Source organism: Hyperoodon ampullatus (genome assembly GCF_949752795.1).
Source record: "Hyperoodon ampullatus genome assembly, chromosome: 9".
Classification (NCBI taxonomy): Eukaryota; Metazoa; Chordata; class Mammalia; order Artiodactyla; family Ziphiidae; genus Hyperoodon; species Hyperoodon ampullatus.
The window spans coordinates 86,254,545-86,275,609 of NC_136922.1; the positions used below are offsets into that span (position 1 = coordinate 86,254,545).

The following is a 21,065-nucleotide window of genomic DNA, read 5'->3' on the forward strand; positions in this document are numbered from 1 at the left end:
TGCATCTGAGAAAGCTATAATTTCTTTATATGAAGAAATGTAAATATTGTGTGTGAGGACTAAGCCTTTTCCTTCTCTATATAACTGAGGCTAGAAAAAGACACTCCCAGGAAGCCAGGGTAAAGGGAAAACTGACTTTGAGATGCACTTTCTCAAAATAACTGAAGAAGTGACCTCATGAGCCAGCTGATAGCCTGGGTTTGCAAATGGATACATTTCTATTAGCCTGCTGCTTGATGCCACAGAGCCAAATATATAACGGAGTATATAATACCGTATCCTGCAGGCAGGAGACTGTCTGGGAGATGGGGGGTACTTAGAAAGAGGTGAAATGGCAGGCTTGGGACAAGAGTTAACGACGTGAGTACAGGCAGCAAGAACTACCTTTAGTAGGTAGACATTACTGATTTGGTTTCATGCTTCCCTATTATGTACTAATTTCTGTCATCTTCTGGTAAAGTAGTATTTAAATGAGAACACTTGATATTTAAATAGGCTCTTTAGTACACGTTTTGCTGTACTCATTATCTCATTAATACTTAAGTATTCCCATTTCTATTTTTTTCTTTATTTTACAGCTACGAGCCCATGTCCTTGCGTGTGACTCATGCTAAAATTGTTCTCTCCTTTTGGTCTTAAGAGGCAGTATGAGCGTATCCTTAGATGAAGGTTGCTGCTTATCTCTGGTGTACTATAGACCACCAGGTTCAAAGGGAAGCAGTAGGTCTGAGGAGGAAGATTATAACTTGATAAACTGCTTCTCTTGCCAAAAATCATTGTCAGCAATTGAGAATATTCACAAAGTAGGCTCCCCTTCTCCCCCAGTATACACGCACAGCGTGGTTACCACGCCAGGAGATAAAGAAAGGTAGTTGTCTCTCTGGTTTAACATCTGTCTGATCTGGATTTGATTTGTAAAATAAATTTGAATGAAATTCATTAAGATCAACACATGCTTCATTATGTATATCTATATGTCAGACTCATAGACATTGGACTATCTTACTAGAAACTTTTTAGAGGAGTTTTACGGTTATTTTCCCTTTTTATTAAGTAAAGCCCATTTATTTTCATATATTTTGTGACCAATCATGTTACCAAACCCTCATTGTTTATAGTAGTTTTTTCATTTTATTCTCTGGGGATTTCCAGATACACTGTCGTACCATTTACAAATAGTGGTGATTTTATCTGTTCCTCACCTCTTATTTCTCTCATCTAATTGTTCTGATTACTACCTCCAGAACAACATGTTGAAGACATGTTGACTTTGACACCAAAGTGTCAAAATGCATGGATGTTCTAGAAAGGAAATAAGCTATAGCATCAATAGTACCTTAGGGGGCGGAAATCAAACATGGGGGAAGATATTCTTGATCTTATAGGAACAAGTGTATGAAATACAGCTTAAGATGTTCTTTACCAACATATGTATAATTCTCCATCACCCATGGAGCTATAGTAACCTATGAGAAACAGTCGGTTCTCACAGTCACATTTTGGGACTCCCCATAACCCTCCAGGAAGAATTTCTGTTTTATAATCTTAGAATTTGTTGGGAGGCATAAACACATCCCAGATGTCTTTCATGACTACTGATGACCACACTCTTGTTTTCCAGGCCCAGCTTCGGGCATTTATTCCAGAGATGCTGAAGTACTCCACAGGTCGGGGAAAACCAGGCTGGGGTAAAGAAAGCTGCAAGCCCATCTGGTGGCCTGAAGATATCCCATGGGCAAACGTTCGGAGCGATGTCCGCACAGAAGAGCAAAAGCAGAGGGTGAGGGTTCCTCTGGCCTGAGTTTCCTATTGCTTTTCCATTCTGAATCAACCACCTCATTTTTGTTATTCTACTTCTTATGCTATAAAGTCTAAAAACATTTCTGTAATAGTCAAACCTATCCCCCAAAAGAGGTTTGATATTCTCTGATTTATAGCCTTTCCCATTCATCACTCCATCACTGTAAAGACTTGGGATGGGTCTGTGAATTTACACTTCTCTCTACATAGTTGCCTTTTGGAGCAGTTTTAATTTTATAAGGTGCTTGGAAAAACTAACGAAACTTGAAGTAAAAGGTATTAATCACTTTGAAGACTTGAAATGTCCTTATTTCTTGTTAGCAAGCATCACTGTTGAAAATATAAATATAGAGAGATGTGAAGTTAGTGAAGTCTGCTGATAATGAAACTTATTTTAAAAAAGAAGAAAGACTAAACCAGGTGTCCTCCCTTACTTGTTCTGCATATTCATTTTTTTCAGTTAGCTTTAAAAATCTACTGAGGATCTTAAATAAAGGGACTTCCCTGGTGGTCCAGTGGTTAAGACTCCACACTCCCAATGCAGGGGGCCCGGGTTCGACCCCTGGTCAGGGAACTAGGCCCTCATGCTGCAACTAAGAGCCCACATGCCACAACTGAAGATCCCACATGCTGCAACGAAGATCCCGTGTGCCGCAGCAGCAGACCTGGCACAGCCAAATAAATAAATAAATATTTTTTTAAATCTTAAATAAAATTCTTGACAAAAGAGTAACCTTCTTCTGTGAGAAGTTTAACAGTTGGCCTCAGGAAAACCCAAAAGTTAAACGAGACTTTGATCAGGAAGGAAACCAGTGTGAAATTGTTGGTACTTGGTGCTGAATTTCTTTAGGTCCAAATCGGTCTGTGGGAAATAATCCTGAGAGAGTTACTCCATGCAAGCTTGGTTTGGTTTGATAAATAAGCAGCTGCTTATTCCACAGTAGAACTGAATAACCAACATTCTTTGTGACTTAATGTGCTTTTCTGGTCTTTTGATGACAGGTTTCATGGACCCAGGCACTACGGACCATAGTTAAAAACTGTTATAAACAGCATGGGCGGGAAGACCTTTTGTATGCCTTTGAAGATCAGCAAACACAAACACAGGCCACAACCACACACAGTATAGCCCATCTTGTACCATCACAGACCGTAGTCCAGACCTTTAGTAACCCTGATGGCACTGTCTCGCTTATCCAGGTGAGTAAACCTTCTGGTTACCAGATTGTGATTTCTGAGGCAGATCAGTGGGCACCTCACCTCAGACTGGAGAAAGTTGTCTTTTTTTTTTTTTTTTTTTTTTTTATTTATTTTTGGCTGCGTTGGGTCTTCATTGCTGTGTGCTGGCTTTCTCTAGTTGCAGCAAGTGGAGGCTACTCTTCGTTGTGGTGCATGAGCTTCTCATCGCGGTGGCTTCTTGTTGCGGAGCATGGGCTCTAGGCGCACGGGCTTCAGTAGTTGTGGCACGTGGGCTCAGTAGTCGTGGCTTGCGGGCTCTAGAGCTCAGGCTCAGTAGTTGTGGCGCATGGGCTTAGTTGCTCTGTGGCATATGGGATCTTCCCAGACCGGGTCTCGAACCCGTGTCCCCTGCATTGGCATGCAGATTCTTAACCACTGCGCCGCCAGGGAAGCCCAAGAAAGTTGTCTTTATATAAATTCTTGTATGAATTTTATACAGCTCCCCAAGATCTTCCTACCTGAACTCGATTTTTTGAATAATATTTTAAATTGTTTGCATTTTGCTAAATACAAAGCTGTAGATAGCATTTCTAGACATTTCCAAATCAAAGCACTATAAAAATGGCTTCTTTTTTTTTTTTTTTTACAATTTCACTCTCTCAGTGGCCAGGAAATATTCCTTCTGAATTACCACTTCTGAGGTGAAACACAATTTGTTGGTAGATAGAGGGAGTGTCTAAAATTCAGATTGAGGTGAGAGTAGAAAGTTGGTTGACTGACACTGGGCACCAATGATGAAACATGATGGCTTCTCATAGTGACTTATATGGTTGAAGTAAAGCTCTGAAACTCATGTTAGTGTCTGAGATGTGATATTAGTAATTCATTTCATATTACAAAGTATATTAATCATTACCTCTGCTGAATTTGGGATTATATGATTCTTAACTTCTGAGTAAAGGAGGGGTTGAAGGATCCATCCACTGACACATCACTTTCCATGTTTTTTCTTTAGGTTGGTACAGGGGCAACAGTAGCCACATTGGCTGATGCTTCAGAATTGCCAACCACAGTCACTGTTGCCCAAGTGAATTATTCTGCTGTGGCTGATGGAGAGGTAAGAAAGGATTCTGTCTGTTTCCACTTAAATACTCAAATGTATAGGTGAGGGAGAGGGAGGGTCCAGAAGATGAAGAGACTGTAAGTAGCCTACACGTCTGTAGCATTGTTTTACTTAAACCGTTTAAGACATCACACCATGTCAGTTTTGCGAAGTAGCTTACTCTGTGTATGTTAATGATAACAATCGAAATTTATGGATCCTTATGATTCAGGCATAACTGTCAGGAACTTACAATTGTATATTTGTAACATAGGATTTAGTACTTTTATGCTGTGAATCCCAAAGAATTTAATCTTTGGACTTTATGAAAAAAATTAGATCATTAAAACTAAAGCTGACTAAAACATTCTTTGAAGGGATATATATATATTTGTAAATCAGTAGACATGACTTATTGCATTTTAAATGAGCCTTTCAAAAGACTTCACAAGAAAATCCTTTCCTGGGAATTCCCTGGAGGCCCAGTGGTTAGGACTCAGCCACAGAGCTTTCACTGCTGTGGCCTGAGTTCAATCCCTGGTCAGGGAACTAAGATCCCACAAGCAGCGTGGCACAGCCAGAAAAAAAAAAAAAGAACAAGAAAATCTTTCCCTATCAAAACTGAGATAATTATGGGATGTTAACTTAAAAGAAGGTAGCTAACCTTTATTGACACTCGGTAAACTAAGCACTCCTCAACCCTAGGAAGTATAGGTTCTGTTATCATCTTTGCTTTATACATGATGAAACTGAAAGGTTAGGTGACTTGCCCAAAGGCACAGTGTAAGTGTTGAAGCTGGGTAACGCAATTAGAAAAATGTTGTCTAAGCTCTGAGCCATCAGTGAAGTTCAGGAAAGGGCTCGTTAAGTCACTGTGGACTTTTCACCTAAAGGTTATACTTCTGAAATTTGAAAAATAGCCAACAAATGTCAAAGAGCAATATCAGAAATAAAGCTAAAAATATTATCTCACCCTTGTTCAAAACCATGGAATATTTCCACTCAGAACACCACAAAGTCACTCTTATTTGTGCATCTCAGGAAAGGGAGAGAACTGATACAGGGTCATGGCTAGCAAGGTGAAGAGAAATACAGCAGGCTCCTGTCGGCCAGCATGTGCTGAGCCCCCCCGCTGTGCTGCAGTTGAGGTGTTAGATGTGTAGAGTTGATTTACACTGGAACCCTGCTCTCAGGGAGAGAGAAGCATCTACATAAATGAACTGTGGTTCCTGCTGTCAGAGAGACTGCAAAGTGGTCTGTAGCTTCAGGAGAGAGTGTTTCCAGTGAGGGAGCCTGGGAGGGTTTGGGGCAGGAGCTACCCTTTGCTTTTCCAGTATAGAAAGGTAGAAGTCAACAGATTTACTTTTAAAGGTATATAAACATCATGAAAGAGAATGGATTAGCTGAGGGGAAAATTCGTCAGTCCCCAAACACTAAAACTAGAGGACAGACACTCCTTGAAGTGTGAAAGAGGTAGCAAAGACAGTGGTGGGTACATTTATGGGATTTGTTACTTTGTGACTCAAAGTTATTTACAGTATCTCCCTAGTGAATGTTTCCTGGGTACTCTTTTAAAGAAAGTAACTTTGAGTTGCTTAAACACTTCTCTAGAGACTAATTCTTTGAAACCCATTTTACAGAATAACTTCACACAACCAATGTATCCAAAAGTTCATGGAAAATATGAAGGATACAAAAATCTTAGTCACATATCTATGGCTTTTCCAGCACACTGACATCGTTTTAAAGTCATCTGTGTGGAAGTGTGTGAATGATATATACAAATAACCTGTTGGTAATACCCAGATTCAGTCAGATTAAAAAAATTCTAACCCTTCCCACACTTACAGTGAAACAAAAATATGAAGAAAAGAAGCATAGGTTATCTCAGAAAGTGGCAAAATGTTTTAGAGTCTATAGTTTGCTTCTATGTGCCTTCTGATTAGATGTGGACATGGTTGTCAGCATCTTAGTTTTGAGCCATGAGGACTGTGATTAGTCAGAATATCTCACTGACTTGGGACAGATAAGACCATATTAAGCCAACAAAGCACTGCATCGGGTTACTCAGTAGAAACATCCTACCGCCTGTATGTAACATTGTTTCTCCAAGGAACAGAAAGTTATTTACAAAAATAAACAATACCTATACTTCTGGAAGTTTTAAGGTTATTTTGTTATCCTAGCCTTGCCAGTGAGAGCTCTTACATTAGATCATACTGCATTTAACATCCAGTTAGTTGCAATTGGTTACATTGATAAGAAGGACCTTCGGTGAGCCTGTCTCTTCTGGTAATAAAATGGTCTCCCAACTCTGAGTACTCTGTGTGCTGAGAATATCGAATAATCTAAGTAGTTATAAAGAAACCAAAAGAATCTCTAACCTAATGCAACTTAAAACTAATTAGGGACACAGAACAAATTACATAAACATTTAGAAATGAATAAGGAAAGAACTTCAAAATAATATGAAATAAACTATATATTGATTTCAAAATACACAATTTCCATTTTGATGGCATATTTACAAATACAAATGGATTTGAGAATTTATTCTGTGGTAAGACCACCAGTTGGTATGGGTGATATTAATTGCATTATGTGTCAGAAAAATTGAAATTTGAAACATGATATCTGATAATAGTAGGACATGTGCTTCTGTTAGAAGAAACAGAAGAAACCAAAGTACAGAGACATTAGAGACATGAATTTTAAACTGAACCATCAACACATGTAACAGTTTTGAAGTAGCACAGCTTATTTTAGGTGGGGTTTTTTTTGAATATCAATTTATGAATATCAATTGAATATCAATTTATTTGAAATATAGGTATGCTGAAGAGCAAGTAGGGAAATCTGAATAAAGGAACATGTTCTTCATGTATCCATTAAGTAAATGCTTTCTGAGCCCTGTGCCAGACACTGTGTATACTATAGGTAGAGGAAAGTAAAGACCATTCTTGCTCTTGAGCACATAGGTAGGTGGTAGAGAAAAACACATCAGAGAAAATGGCAATCAGATAAGGATCTAGTAGAAGCAAGCCCAGGGTACTGTGGGACCCAGAGGAGAGGTCCTGAGCCTTGGACTATAGGGAGTTGTCTTTAAATGGAGTTGTCTTGGCTCTAATCTCACCTGAGCTCAGACTAGAGGGGTGAACAGGAAGCAAAGGATGGGAGTTGTGTTCCTCTCAAAGGGAGCATCACATGCAGTGCATCACAGTGTGAAAGTGTGGAAAAGCCAAGGTGGTTCACGGTAGCCAGAGGGACAAGGATAGCCACAGTTTGAAGGGCCTCACTGTAGTGGGTCTCTCTCAGAAAAGCACAGAAGCTAACTGTACATCCTCTGAATATCTTTCCCTTCTAGAGTTTGTGGCCTTTCTCTGGGACATGGTGACATCCAGGCATAGATAACCACACAGTGGCTCCCAAAAGATGGAAAGGGAGCACAGCAAGAGCTCAAGCAAACACAACTCTAAAGCACTGAGACTCAAGAATAGGAAATTCCAAAGAAGCGTTAACACCTAAGCTGATTTATTTATTACCTGTCATTACTCTGAATAGAAATCTCTTCGTCTGCTTCTTCCCACTTCTCCACCCTTTACCGCCATCCATTAATCTTTAGTGCCACAAATTTAACTTCCTTAAAGTATACTGTGTATGGCAACATTCTGATACCATTTTCACTACAAATGTAGCTGTAACCAAATGTATATGTATTAAGTTGCTGCCGTAGAGTATGAGTACTTGGGAGAGCTGCACTAGGCCATACTCAGCAATGGGATGGGCAGAAATATAGAGGGGGAGATCTGGAAAGAGGAAAATGCTACAGGGCTGGCCAGCTTCAGCTGATGTTCTGAGTGGAATCATCGACCATCTATGGATTGGCAGTGTAACTCGCCATCTAAAGTGGCATTGTTTGCAGTGATGCTCATTGGAATAATGAGATCAAAGAGATAATACCTTAAGAAGCAAGAGTTTCGTGAATTCCTGAGTGGGCAACTTTGCAGCTCTACAGGAAGGAAGTAAGGGTATCTCTGGCTCTTAATGTTGGGCCTTGAAGGCTTGCTGGCACAGCCCACTGTCTATAAGAACTCAGGGCAAATACTAATGTAGCCCGAAGGAATGTCTCATTCTCTGGGGAGCTTTTGACCAACATTTGGAGGAGCACTATGATAATCTAAGTATAGCAATAGAGCCAAAGCAGGAGGCATTTTATTTCATTTTATTTTATTTTATTTTAAATTTTGTTTATTTTATTTTTGGCTGTGTTGTGTCTTCATTGCTGTGCATGGGCTTTCTCTAGTTGCGGTGGGCGGAGCCATTCTTCGTTGTGGTGCGCGGGCTTCTCATTACGGTGGCTTCTCTTGCTGTGGAGCACGGGCTCTAGGCACGTGGGCTTCGGTAGTTGTGACATGTGGGCTCAGATTGTGGCTCGCGGGCTCAAGAACGCAGGCTCAGTAGTTGTGGGGCATAGGCTTAGTTGCTCCGCGGCACGTGGGATCTTCCTGCACCAGGGCTCGAACCTGTGTCCCCTGCATTGGCAGGCGGATTCTTAACCATTGCACCACCAGGGAAGTCCCACGGGAGGCATTTTAAATATCTGTGTCTCCTAGAGCTTGTGACACTTTCTTTGGGACACAGTAACATGAAAGCACAAGTTTACCACTCACTGGGCCCCAGAAAGAGCTCCAGTAAACACAGCTAACATCCTGAGACCTGAGTCTGTAGAAATAGTATACCTGAGCTGCTTGATTTATCACCTACCGTATTTTAGAATAAAAACTGCTCTCACTGCCCCTGTTGCTTTTTGGTTTTGGGTGGAGGGGTGGGGGCAGGGGGTGAAGGGATACTTAACCAGTATTATTGAGCAAAATGGACTGAAGTAGCTAGATTCAGGTGTCCAGGACTGAAAAAAAATCTCTAAATGGCAAAGCATTGTGCTAAAATCAGTGGTTCTCAACCCGGGGCAACCCCTATACCCCTCAGAGAGGACATTTGACAATGTCTGGAGATACGTTTGATTATCATGACTGGGGAGGATGTATTAGCATCTACCGGGTAGAAACCAAGGATGCTGCTAAACATCCTACAGTCCACAGGACAGACCTCACAACAAAGAATTATTTAACCCAAAATGTTAATAGTGCTATTGTTGAGAAACCCTGTTCTAGATCTAGAAAAGCTGAATTCTAATCTACTCTATATAACCAGATAGTATGTTATTTTTTGTTTGTTTTGTTGCTTGTTTCGTTTCTTCATAATTCCTCCCCAGTAAAAGAAAAGCAGGTTTTACTACATTAAAAAAACTGTTTACTGAATTTGGCAGTTTCCATCAAAAATAAAAATACAAAATAATTTTGATATATAATTCCACTTCTAGGAATTTACTCAATAAGTAGACTCCCATAAACTATACAAAGTAGTGTATAAGGATATTCATCACAGTACTGTTTGTAATAGCAAAGCACTGGAAACTACCTAAATGCCCACTAAAAGATGTCTGGTTAAGTAAATCATGGTGTATCCATATAATATAATGCTATGCAGCCATTATTATGAATCATGAATGAGTGAAGCAGTTTGATAAGTTCCAAAATAAAATCATTTCAGAGCTGTATTGTTTATGAAAAAAAGCAAGGTACAAAAAGCATGTAGCATGTACTGCCATTTTTCTTGAGTGTGTGTATGTGTATGTGTAAATATGCTCACATATCAAGAGAATATCCCTGCAAAGATGCATGAGAAATAGAGAAATAGGTAACAACAGTGGCCTTTGGGTAAAGGGTCTGGAGTACTGGCATTATATTCCTTTTGGTACAGTTTGAATTTTTTTAGAATTATACTTATGGTTTATTCAGAAACTTTGATTTTAGAATAGGTACTATATTGATATGACTCATATTTCAAAAATTATGTAAAAGGCTGCAGTGAAAAATCTTTCTGCCTTCTATCCAACCTATTCCCACAACTCCTCCCTCTGCACACACTGAGGGAAATATTTTCAGTGGTTTCTTTTGCGTCCTTCCAGAATTTCTTTACGCAAATATAAGCAAATTCAAATATATATTCTAATACCCCCCTTTTTAACACCAAAGATATGCTAAAAACCCTGTTCTATACGTTGTAATTCATGTTAATTTAAAAGTATGTATGTATTTGGCTGAGCACGTAGCAGTTTTTTAGAAAAATGACTTTTAAAAATCATAATCCTTTTGTGAGTTTGATTTTTTAACTATCATGTCCTTTTCTGCCTCAGGTGGAACAAAATTGGGCCACGTTACAAGGAGGTGAGATGACCATCCAGACGACACAAGCATCAGAGGCTACCCAGGCGGTGGCATCATTGGCAGAGGCTGCAGTGGCAGCTTCTCAGGAGATGCAGCAGGGAGCCACGGTCACCATGGCACTCAACAGGTGGAGGCAGGGGTGGGCGATAAAAGAGGAGGACGAATCTGTCCCTGTATACAGATGTAAAGAGAAACGTTGTACCTCACTTTGTCACAATTGGCATTTGGAACTTAATACTCTTAGCCCATAGGATACTGTAAGTTGTTTTATGATCAGCCCTCACCTACTGCCTTCCCATCCTATCCCATCCCCAGCAACCAGTCCAGCCTGACTTCCAGCTCAAGCCTTCTGGTCAAGGGACATGGGTCCCTTTTGCTTTATCCTATTCTGTGCTCCTTAACAGACCAAAAGCAGCGAGATGTAAGTACTTTGTGTTTTTAAAGGGACCAAAGGATGTAATAAAAAATCAAGAAGCTTCAGGATTGATTTTCCTTTTATCCTACTAAGAAACTGCTTTTTGTTATGGGTATTAAATCCATGTTTTAGCTGGTCAGGAGCTGACTTTACTGACTTTTCAGGAAATTTGTTTCCTTCGCTTATTAGTAACTTTGAAATAAAATAAGTTTTGGATTATTGGGAAAAACTGAATTTTTTTCTTCAGATATGTTTAGGAAGGATACTGCAGAATGGAATACTCTAGTAAGAGGTAATTTCCAAAACTAAATTGTTTTGTTTGTGCTTGGTTCCTTCTATTCGTTGTTGACAGAAAAAAATCATCCCCATATTATTATTCTTGTTGTTCATTGCTTACACAATTTTATTTTCAATGGACCTAGACAATTTTTTTTTTTTTTTTTTTGGCGGTACGTGGGCCTCTCACTGTTGTGGCCTCTCCCGTTGCGGAGCACAGGCTCCGGACGTGCAGGCTCAGCAGCCATGGCTCACGGGCCCAGCCACTCCGCGGCATGTGGGATCCTCCCGGACCGGGGCACGAACCCGCGTCCCCTGCATCGGCAGGCAGACTCTCAACCACTGCGCCACCAGGGAAGCCCAGGACCCAGACATTTTAACTAATGGTTGAGAGTGTGTGCTTTGAAGCCAGGCTACTTGGGTTTGAATCCCAGCTCTGTCACTTACTAGCTGTTTGACCTTGGGTGATTTACTTGAGCTCAATGCCAAGGCTTTCCTCTGTGTAAAATGGGGGTAAAAACAGTGCCTACTTTGTAGGGGTGCTGTGAGAATGGGAAAAGTCAATGCATGTGAGATCCTTAGGTCAGTGCCCAGCATATGGTAAGGTTGCTGTTAACATTATGTGCAGCAGCTGTTAGCCTCAAATAGTCTTTGAACTCTTGCGACATGCCAGCACTCTACTAGGTAAGGCTGTAAATAAGGAATGCTCTAAGATACAGTGTCTGCCCTAAAAGAAATCATACTTTGAATGGGGAGATTGATTTAAGTAAAACACTTAGCAAACATATTACTCAGAGTGTAATTTACTGTCCAAATGTATGGTGTAGACCATGAACATAGCAGGAATTCAGAGTAAGGGGATCACTTCCTCCAAAATACAAAAATCAGCTGAAGTTTAGTTTGGCTGTGGTAGACACTAGGAAGCCTTGATAGGCTTATGTACAGAAGATTTCCATCAGGCTGTGTAGTATATAGTGGCTGAGAAGAGGGTTCTGAGGTCGTATAGATTCAGGTTTGAATCCTACCTCTGCCATTTAGTTGCCATTCGATCTTGAGAAATTTAACCCCTGAGCATTAGTCTCATCATCATTATAATAAGGATAATTTTCATCATGTAGAATCATAAGGATTCAATGAAATGATGTATATAAAACTCTCATCAAAGTGTCTGGCCTGTAATTAGCATTTCAGGAATTATACTTATTATCATTTAACTTATATTTTAAATTTTGTCTACTTATAATTGTTTACAGCGAGAAGAGATTAGAAATAGAAGGCCAGTTAAGAAGAGGCAGTCCAGGTATGACTTGTCAAAGGCGTGGAAACTAGTAGTAAGAGTGGAGATAAAGCGACTGATTTTGAAGGAGGTATGGTCAGGACTTGGTGGTTGGTCAAGTATAAAAAACTGAAACATAACACAAACACTTGTCCTTCCAGAGTTACCAGTGAGTCCCTGAGTGACCTGGGCTCGAAACGTTTTTCTTAGCCCATTGAACCATATCACTTTTCAGTAACATGAAAGTCTTATTTGATTCCTTACACTTTGACTCAATCCTACTTGTACCTTTGAGAGAGGACACACAGATGAACTTCCTGAAAGCTATGACTAGAGTGAAACCCTCCTTCCTTTTGGTCCGGTAACCCCTCACTGTAGCGTGGGGTCTAAAAGGCCACCATCAAAGACCAGAAAAACTTCATTTCATCGAGCCAGCACCTTTGCTATTCCAGTGAAGTGGGAGTGTCCTGGGAACCCTGTACATAGTGGAAAACATGAGGCACATTCTGGCTCCCTTTAGTGTAAGGACCAGGGCTTATTTCTAAAGGCAGGGAGGGTAATGGTTTCCCCTGAGGGCTTGTTAACAAACTCAGATGCAGCTGAGGTGGCTACAGTGTTTACTCCAAAGGAAGGAGAATACGGTTCACTGGCATGTAGGAGGAGTAAAGAGATGTTGAAATCTGTTTGCAATCAGATAGTTCAACACCCCGATGAGTGTTGGGGGCTGGTGTGTTGCAGCCTCTGCTGGGGGTGAAGAAACCAAGCCTGGCAGTGAAGACTAGACTATAGCAGGCTACTAGGGGAACATCATGGGCTTCTAATTCCAGGAGCGGTAACCCACTGTCTAACGTCAGGAGGATTGGACTTAAGACACAAGCCCTTTGTGTTTGCTTCTCTATGGGATGAGACCCATTCCCAGCCTCTCCAAAGAATTCGTTGCTGGAAGTCATCTTAGTGAAAAGTATACTGCGAGTCTGGTCTTTGTTCCTGTGGTAACAAAACGATTTCCTAGAGCTGCTCCCTTCCAGCCTCTCTTTTTCAGGCACAGGTGGAACAAGCACGGTTCTCTAACAATCCCCTGCACCTCTGCTGCACTGTAAACAGCAGATGTGGGTGCAGAGCAAAGAGAGAGAGGCAGGCTACATGGAATGGCAGCTGGAGAACAAGAAGGCAGAGGTGTTCTCTCAACTGTTGAGGGGAAAGGGGATCAGGACAGGTGCAGGACAGACCTTTTTTCAACCATGCTGTTGAAAGAATTTTGTATAGCAAATTAGAATGAGGGCCCTGGGCTCAGACAACCTGTAGCCCACCCTCCATACCCAAAAGGGTTATGGAGAAATTGTCATTTAAAAATGGAAGCTAGTTAATTTTAATTATTTTCAAAATACAGAATAAGTTAACACTTTTAAGAAGGAGATGGAGAGAGAATCAAAGTGAACAAATGAAAAGCAGAGTGTCACAGCTCAAAAAAAAAGACCTGTTCACCCTGAACAACCAGACAGGAAAGGAAGTGAAATCATCATTTGCTTGTTGCAATACAGTGATTAATTTGAAGTTTCAGGTTGTTGGTTAAGTTGTCCTAGACTTACATTCCCTCTTAATACAAGTCCTGCAAAGCCAGTACAGTCCTTGCACATAGAGACAGATACATGATAAATATTGGTAGACTGAATCTACATTTGCCCTGGTAGAAATGTATGCGATGTTGTTGACAGGAAGACAGTTTTTACTGAGTGTCTACTGTGTGTAGTGCTGTGACTCAGGGCTGTGGGGAAACAAATGCTCAAGAAAGTTAGAGTTGCTGTTCTTTTGCTGTGAAGAGACTTTGCTTAAAGAAAATAAGTGAATCATATTTTTAAAGAAAAATTTACTCTTACCATTTATTAAAATGGAAATATTGACTTAAAATTAGAGATCTTACTAAAATAAAACATGGCTTTAATATATGAACTTGTATTTATTTGTCCAGTAACATGGGATGGACAACCTAGATCAGAAATCCTCTCTGGAAATAGAGAACAGGGACTCTACAACTGCCTCTTTTTCCTATAGGTGAAGGTTGGACACTTGCAGATAAAACGTTGACAGAAAAAAAAGGTGGGGCGGGGTTGTTAGAAACTTCTCATTTGTAACTCTGGTTTGGAAATGACTTGTCGAAAAATTGCTAAGTGGTAGCTTAGAGACATTTTGATCCCTACTCACCTTTTAAGTGAAGGTAACCTTTTTCTCGCAGTAGAGTTTGATCACTTCCCATGAAGTCTAGTGGTTAGAATAGATTTGGGAATGGCAGTCTGCTGACCACAGGCGTCACCATTGTCTTTTGCATGATGTAAAAGATCCATCCATTGCTGCTTTGCCCCTGGCCCCTGAACAGGGCATGCAGTAACTAACCTCACCGACCTGTGGACCTGTCATCCCTGTCGGACCCCTCATCCCTGGCATCCCAGATTGCTTTAGTTGTTGCTGCTTCACAGCTTTTCTTCCAGCATAACATATTTTAGAAAGGTACTAAAGAAAATGACTTCAAATATTTAGAGCTTCAGACATTATAAAATGGGTATGACTGGATACCGGGACTCTTCTGGGTCAGGGCTTGGGTGGCTGCTCTTTCCCTCATAGCCTGTGAAATTTCACACTGCAAGCATGTGTCCAAGAGTGGCAGGACATCACCTTTGATGGTCATAGAAATAAGATTATTGTAGATTGTGATAAAAACAGTGGGGAAATGAGCAGTTGCTGAGGTAACCTGTAAACACAGCTCCTATTTCCATATAAACAGTTCTCATATACCAGCTTTCTTCTTCAAAATAGCACACAGCTGAAGCATTTTCCAAAGAATATCCTTTTTGGCTTTCCATGAAGTCTCAGGTCAGAGTGTTAAATATTTTTATTGTTAATCCGTGATAGCCGAACACTGCAGAATTGGCTGGTAATATTATTTGACACAAGTTTCTCAGAAAAATATTAAAAGTTAAGGGTCTAGGCACTAAATAATCATTAGTTTTACTATCTCTAATAAATAATTATAAAGCATCCTAAAATTAAAATCTACCTTGTAAAATGTAAAGAATAGCCTTAGTAGTAATTCCAGATCAAGGGTCCACTTGGGCTCTGAATTCATGTTACAGATACTATGGAATGACTGGCTGTGGGTATCAGATCTGAAGTACGTTTTAGCACAGAGATTGATCTTAGCTTTTAAAGGGGCTGCATGGAAACTCTATGATTCTGTTCAGCTTTTTGCTCAACCTCAATTCCATCCCCAAATTTTTTATAAAGGAAGTAAATAAATTTGAAATATGTGATCATGATCTTGAACTAAGTTGAAGGAAGCCTGGAAATTAAAAGTTACTACAGCTGAACAACTAGAAAAGGGGGTGGGGGGAATCAGCAGTTTTACATTTAACTTATTATTTTGAATAAATGTCAAAGAATATTTATATGGGGAAATACCAAGTTAGGTAAGAAAAGCAGGCTATAAAACTGTACAGTATGATCCTGATTATCTGTTTAAAGTTGTGTTTAAGATTAGAAGGAAAATAGCTCTTATCTCTGCATGATATTTAAAATTTTTCTTTTATACTTAAATGAATTTTTACAAGTTTCTACATGCATTTTATTATCAGAGAAAAATAACTTTTTAAACACACACATAACAATTTAAAAAGCAAGGCAAGTTAGCAAGAAGGGGAGAATTTTCTATTTAATGAGATTTTCTGTCCATTGGATTTCTTTCTTTTTTTTTTTTTTTTTTTTTTGCGGTACGCGGGCCTCTCACTCTCGTGGCCTCTCCCGCTGCGGAGCACAGGCTCTGGACGCGCAGGCTCAGCGGCCATGGCTCACAGGCCCAGCCGCTCCGCAGCTTGTGGGATCCTCCCGGACCAGGGCGCGAACCCATATCCCCTGCATCGGCAGGCGGACTCTCAACCACTGCGCCACCAGGGAAGGCCCACTGGATTTCTTAAACTGCTTCCTAACATCCTTATAGTGACCAAGAAGTCTTCCCCAGAAGAATGATTATGTCAGTTGCTTTACTTGTTTGCTGACTCTCTTAGATGAACACTGTTAAGTTTGGTACACATTGCTTTGCCCACAGTCTTGACACGTTTGCCTTAACCAGTCCACAGCCCCCTGCCCCATCCTCCCCTACAGCTTGTTTTTGCGAGATGACTGCCATAGTTGTGGCAAAGTCTGCAGCTTCAGAACAAAGTTGAATCAACTGGCTTATTCGGTGTCAAACCCAGGACTTTGTCCACCTCTGATAAACTAAATGACGCCACCTCCTCTTCTCCATGCCCACTTTTGACACTTCCTCAGTAACTGCGCAGAGTGGTACCTGGTACTTTCCCAGGAGAGGTGATGAATTTATCTGGTGGGTTCTTTTTTTCTTTTCTTCCACATTTTAACATCTCTGAAGTTTGGATGGTAAACTATAACCTTACGATTACAATTGTCAGGAATTTTTTTTTTTTTGTCTGTGCTGTGGGGCTTGGGGATCTTAGTTCCCTGACCAGGGATCAAACCCAGGCCCTGGCAGTGAAAATGCAGAGTCCTAACCACTGGACTACCAGGGAACGCCCAGGAACTTTTCTTTTTTTGCTGGCACATGAAACAGTAATACATTTTATAGTTTGTATCATCATAGAATCAATAAAAGTGGGTATTTATGCATATAGTAAAAGCATACAATAAGGAAAAGAAAAATGGGATACAAACTGCTAGAATAGTGTTTACTATAAATAGATGGCTAATATCTTTCTGTTCTGCAGAGTATTTGGTTTGCAGAGAAGGGAGGTTTATTATTTCATTATGTTTGTAGAGTCAAGGATTTGGGGCTTATAGTGATAATTTAAACTTTTAAGTGTTAATTTAGTGCTGCCTACATGTACATGAAGCAAAAGGAAGGGCTGAACTTTGCAAGATATTAGTCAACCATTACTTTGTATTTGGAATCATGGATGTAAACCAAATTGCTATTATTTGATATATTTTTATGTATCTTTAAAAAAATTTTTATTTTATATTGGAATATAGTTGATTTACAATGTTGTGTTAGTTTCAGGTGCACAGCAAAGTGATTTAGTTATACATATACACATACCTATTCTTTTTCAGATTCTTTTCCCATATAGGTTATTGCAGAGCATTGAGTAGAGTTATTATTTAATATTAATTGAATAGCAAGTCCAGGTTGCTGACTCCTCACATTATCATCCATCCTTAGCTATAAAAAGGCAGTTTCAGATGGTCTGCCTTGTGTTACCGTAAAGAGAAAAGAGAAAAAGAAAACCTTGTGATTGACAACCAAAATGGCTTTTGCACTGTGAATATGGATCAGAGCTTCCACTATGGCTTACAGGCACTCAATTGATCTTGATAAAGAAGGGACTGGGAATGTGTGCCTTCTGTCCTCAAACACCCATTTCCTAGGTTTAAAGAAAATCTCACATTAGCTGTATAAACGTGAAAGACTTGGGATTTCTCTAGCTATTTATTATTATCATTTAAAAATTGCTCTGATTCTGTCAATAGCCCTGGAATCCCTTATGTGCTGGTAGGCTCACAAACATGGAGTCAGTGGAGAGATCCTAGGAAAGGTTGAAAGTTTGGTTTGTCTTGCTGCAGTGCTATACCTTTATTCAACTCATACATCCCTCCTCCTGTTTCTATACCCACAGCGAAGCTGCTGCCCATGCTGTCGCCACCCTGGCCGAGGCCACCTTGCAAGGGGGGGGACAGATAGTCCTGTCTGGGGAAACTGCAGCAGCTGTCGGAGCACTTACTGGAGTCCAAGATGCTAATGGTAAGAGAGCATAAATATTTTATTGAATTTCTTCCCTGTTTCCACTTAAACCTTCATGACATGACTGACAACAAACCCTTCAGAATGAGGTTGAACTTTGATTTGGGTTTTTTTATATTGGTAGGCAATTGATACCTAGGAAAATTCTAGGAGCCTCTGATTCCTTTCACTAGTAGGAGACTTGGGGTTTCCTGGGAGGGAAAAAAAGCCATAATAATGGCTACCTAACTGAATGACTTATTTGAAAAGTGACTATTTGCTGTGACAATACTTGCTGAGAGGGATTTTTAAATTTTCCGTGGGGTACATTTTGTCCATTTTCTCCCGTGGGGTAGGTCAGTGTCCTTTACTATAGCAGAGACTCTCCTGTGGGCGAGTGCATTGTGGTAGCGAGGAATGTTCTGACTATCTCGAGAAAGGCACCACCATCTCACCACAAGGTCAGTCAGCAGGCTGTGATAAAGGCGCTTTTCTGATTGATGCTCTGGGTTCTGCTTCCTGTTAAATGTGGCCTCACCAAGGACCTCTGGATTGAGCCAATAACTTGCCACCACCCTGCCCTTCTTTCCCGGCTCTTTGACTTCCTGGATATTGGTGATATCCTGAATAAACAAGAGGGATAAAGTTCATAGAAATATGATGACAAAAATTTACAGCTCCAGCCCAGCTCTTTGGATCTACTTCAGCAGGCTCTGGGAGTCAGTAACGAAGTCTTGAGCTGCCCAGGAAGTACCTCAAAAGTCTGAGTCAAAGAGGAAGACCAGTCCTGTTCTGTGAGACTCTGTGTGACTGTTTATTAAGCTTTTAAAATATACATATAATTAGGTTAAGTAGGACAAATTAACTACTCTATGGTTTTTGGAGATTTGTAGTTTAAAGTCCTGGAAAGAGGATAGATAATGACATACTTTTATTTAGGCAGACAGTTCCTTAATGGCATTTAGTGGCTGAAGGAAAAGTCCCTGGCACTTTTTTTAGGGTAGATCCCTAAGAACTAAATAACATGTTAGTTGGAAAAGTCTTTGAAGCAAGACACAATGCTGCATCCTCCTTCAAAAGTGGGGAGAAGAAAGCACTTCTGTCTCCCAGAGAAGAATAACAGGAAATGTAAAGAGCCATGTGGCTTCTGAGAATCATTTTCTTAAACAAAAAAAAACAAAAAATCACATATTAAAACTACATCCTACTTTTTCTGTAGGGCTAGGGGCTTCCATGAACTAACCCAAATTGAGATAAAGTTGATCTTAGCCGAACACTGCAAGGTAAAGGGCATCTTATAGCCATGTATGTTCAGGGTGAAATGGACCATAGTTGGAATTAAGGAAAACCTCGCTCTTTAGCTTGAATCCTACCCCTATTTCCTTATCTTTTTCTATTCCTCATTTCAGTCCTCATCTACCTTGAACAGAAGATATCTGACTGTGTCACATTCTTCTGAAGTGCAATTCCTGTTATTCACTATGGAACTACTAAAAATAATTCCCTGTGTGGGTTTGATGGGAGACTTTGTTATCCCATCTAGTGGTCTTGACCTGTCCGGGTGAGGAGAAGAGACTGCTTTATAGTTCTGGCTCCTTCCTAGCCTCACCTTTTCAGGTAGATGAATTTATAGGTAAGTGTAAGGACTCTCTGGGGCTCCCGCCAAGTAGATCTATTCAGCCATGAGATAAAGGTGAACCACACCATTACTGTTGATTCCTGGAAGCTGCTTCTTTTCAGTAGCTTGGGTTGTGTGAATCTGTTGTGTTGACTTCATGTTGTTGGCTGCATTTGTGATAAGAGAAAATTATGATCTACATCCAAAAAGCCAGTGGTTCCCCAAAGCAGACCATTCCCTAGTTTGTGACCTGCCAACATGTGTGAACTCAGACTTGAGAGTTGGATTTACCACTTTCTTGGTGCTATATCAAATCAGACTGTTGAGTTGTGCCTTATCCTAGTAATGTTAGGTGAAGGCACATATCATGTCATCTATCCCTTGGGAATCCAGAGGACGAATCTAATATTGGATATGATCCAGGTAATTCTGATGCTCTTTCTGCCTTCTAGCATTTTTACCCAGAGTGCTATAGGATTTACTCTGGGACTTGGAGCCAAAATATTCTCATTTAACCAACTAGTTTTATCTGTCTGGAATTTCAAGGGTTCTTTTTGCATTATTCTTTCAGATTGTGTCCTATTGGCATTGTTTGTCACTTTTGTGATGACAAGCTTATGGTATCTGCCAGTAGACCAAATTTATTATCAGGAAGAGCTTATTATCAGGAAGATGATAGCAGAACAGGTGCTATTTAGTAACAGACACTACTGGGGAAAAAAATTCATCCCAGATTCCAGAATATGGCTTAAATAAAAATCCTACTAGCAGATGACTCTTCTAAGAACAATGCGGATATTGGCCTGTTCCAACCTGAAGGAGGAGTTTCAGTATCTTCTGGGATGGAACTAGAGGGGATGGAGGACCATTGTGTGTGAAGCTTGATAGAGTACAGTAACCAATGTGAGATGGCTGGGGCAGTGTAGGTCAGTGGTTTTCAAGTTAAGGATAATGACACCTTCATGGCAGAAGTTTAAATTCCAAATTACCAAGGCAGACCTGACAAGAGATCTTGTATCTGAAGACTTCTTTTTTCTGGACCCTATCTCACCCCAACACTAAAGAGACTACTCAAGCACTAGCATTACTCTATTTCATTTATGTTCTCCCTTTTTTAATAGTGGTAAATGAGTCTTTGGTCTTTCATGATGGTGTTTCATGGTTTGGTTCAATTCAAAGATTTTCACAGGTGTCTTTGTCTTTGAAATGCCTAAGTCTGGGAGAGGCCTCTGGTTGAGTTCCTTCCTTTACCTCTTCTTTTCTTTCTTCTTTTTTTTTTCTTTTTAACACAGTTATCCCTTGCTTTTCCCCCCAACACATCTTAAGAGGT

General features: G+C 40.3%; 1 protein-coding gene across 4 annotated transcripts in view; it reads left to right on the forward strand.

The window, feature by feature from the left end:
• NRF1 (nuclear respiratory factor 1) overlaps positions 1 to 21,065 on the forward strand; it is a gene marked incomplete at both ends in the record, with an annotated part of 87,846 nt that overhangs the window by 43,749 nt on the left and 23,032 nt on the right. For 3 of the 4 annotated variants that reach the window (XM_079711947.1, XM_079711948.1, XM_079711949.1), the window contains 5 exons: positions 1,622 to 1,780; positions 2,803 to 3,000; positions 3,995 to 4,096; positions 10,338 to 10,495; positions 18,014 to 18,138. In XM_079711947.1, the coding sequence (XP_079568073.1) occupies positions 1,622 to 1,780; positions 2,803 to 3,000; positions 3,995 to 4,096; positions 10,338 to 10,495; positions 18,014 to 18,138 (742 nt within the window). Of the gene's footprint in view, positions 1 to 1,621; positions 1,781 to 2,802; positions 3,001 to 3,994; positions 4,097 to 10,337; positions 10,496 to 10,683; positions 10,790 to 12,300; positions 12,360 to 18,013; positions 18,139 to 21,065 lie in introns of all 4 variants that reach the window. The other variant, XM_079711946.1, reaches the window with a different exon arrangement.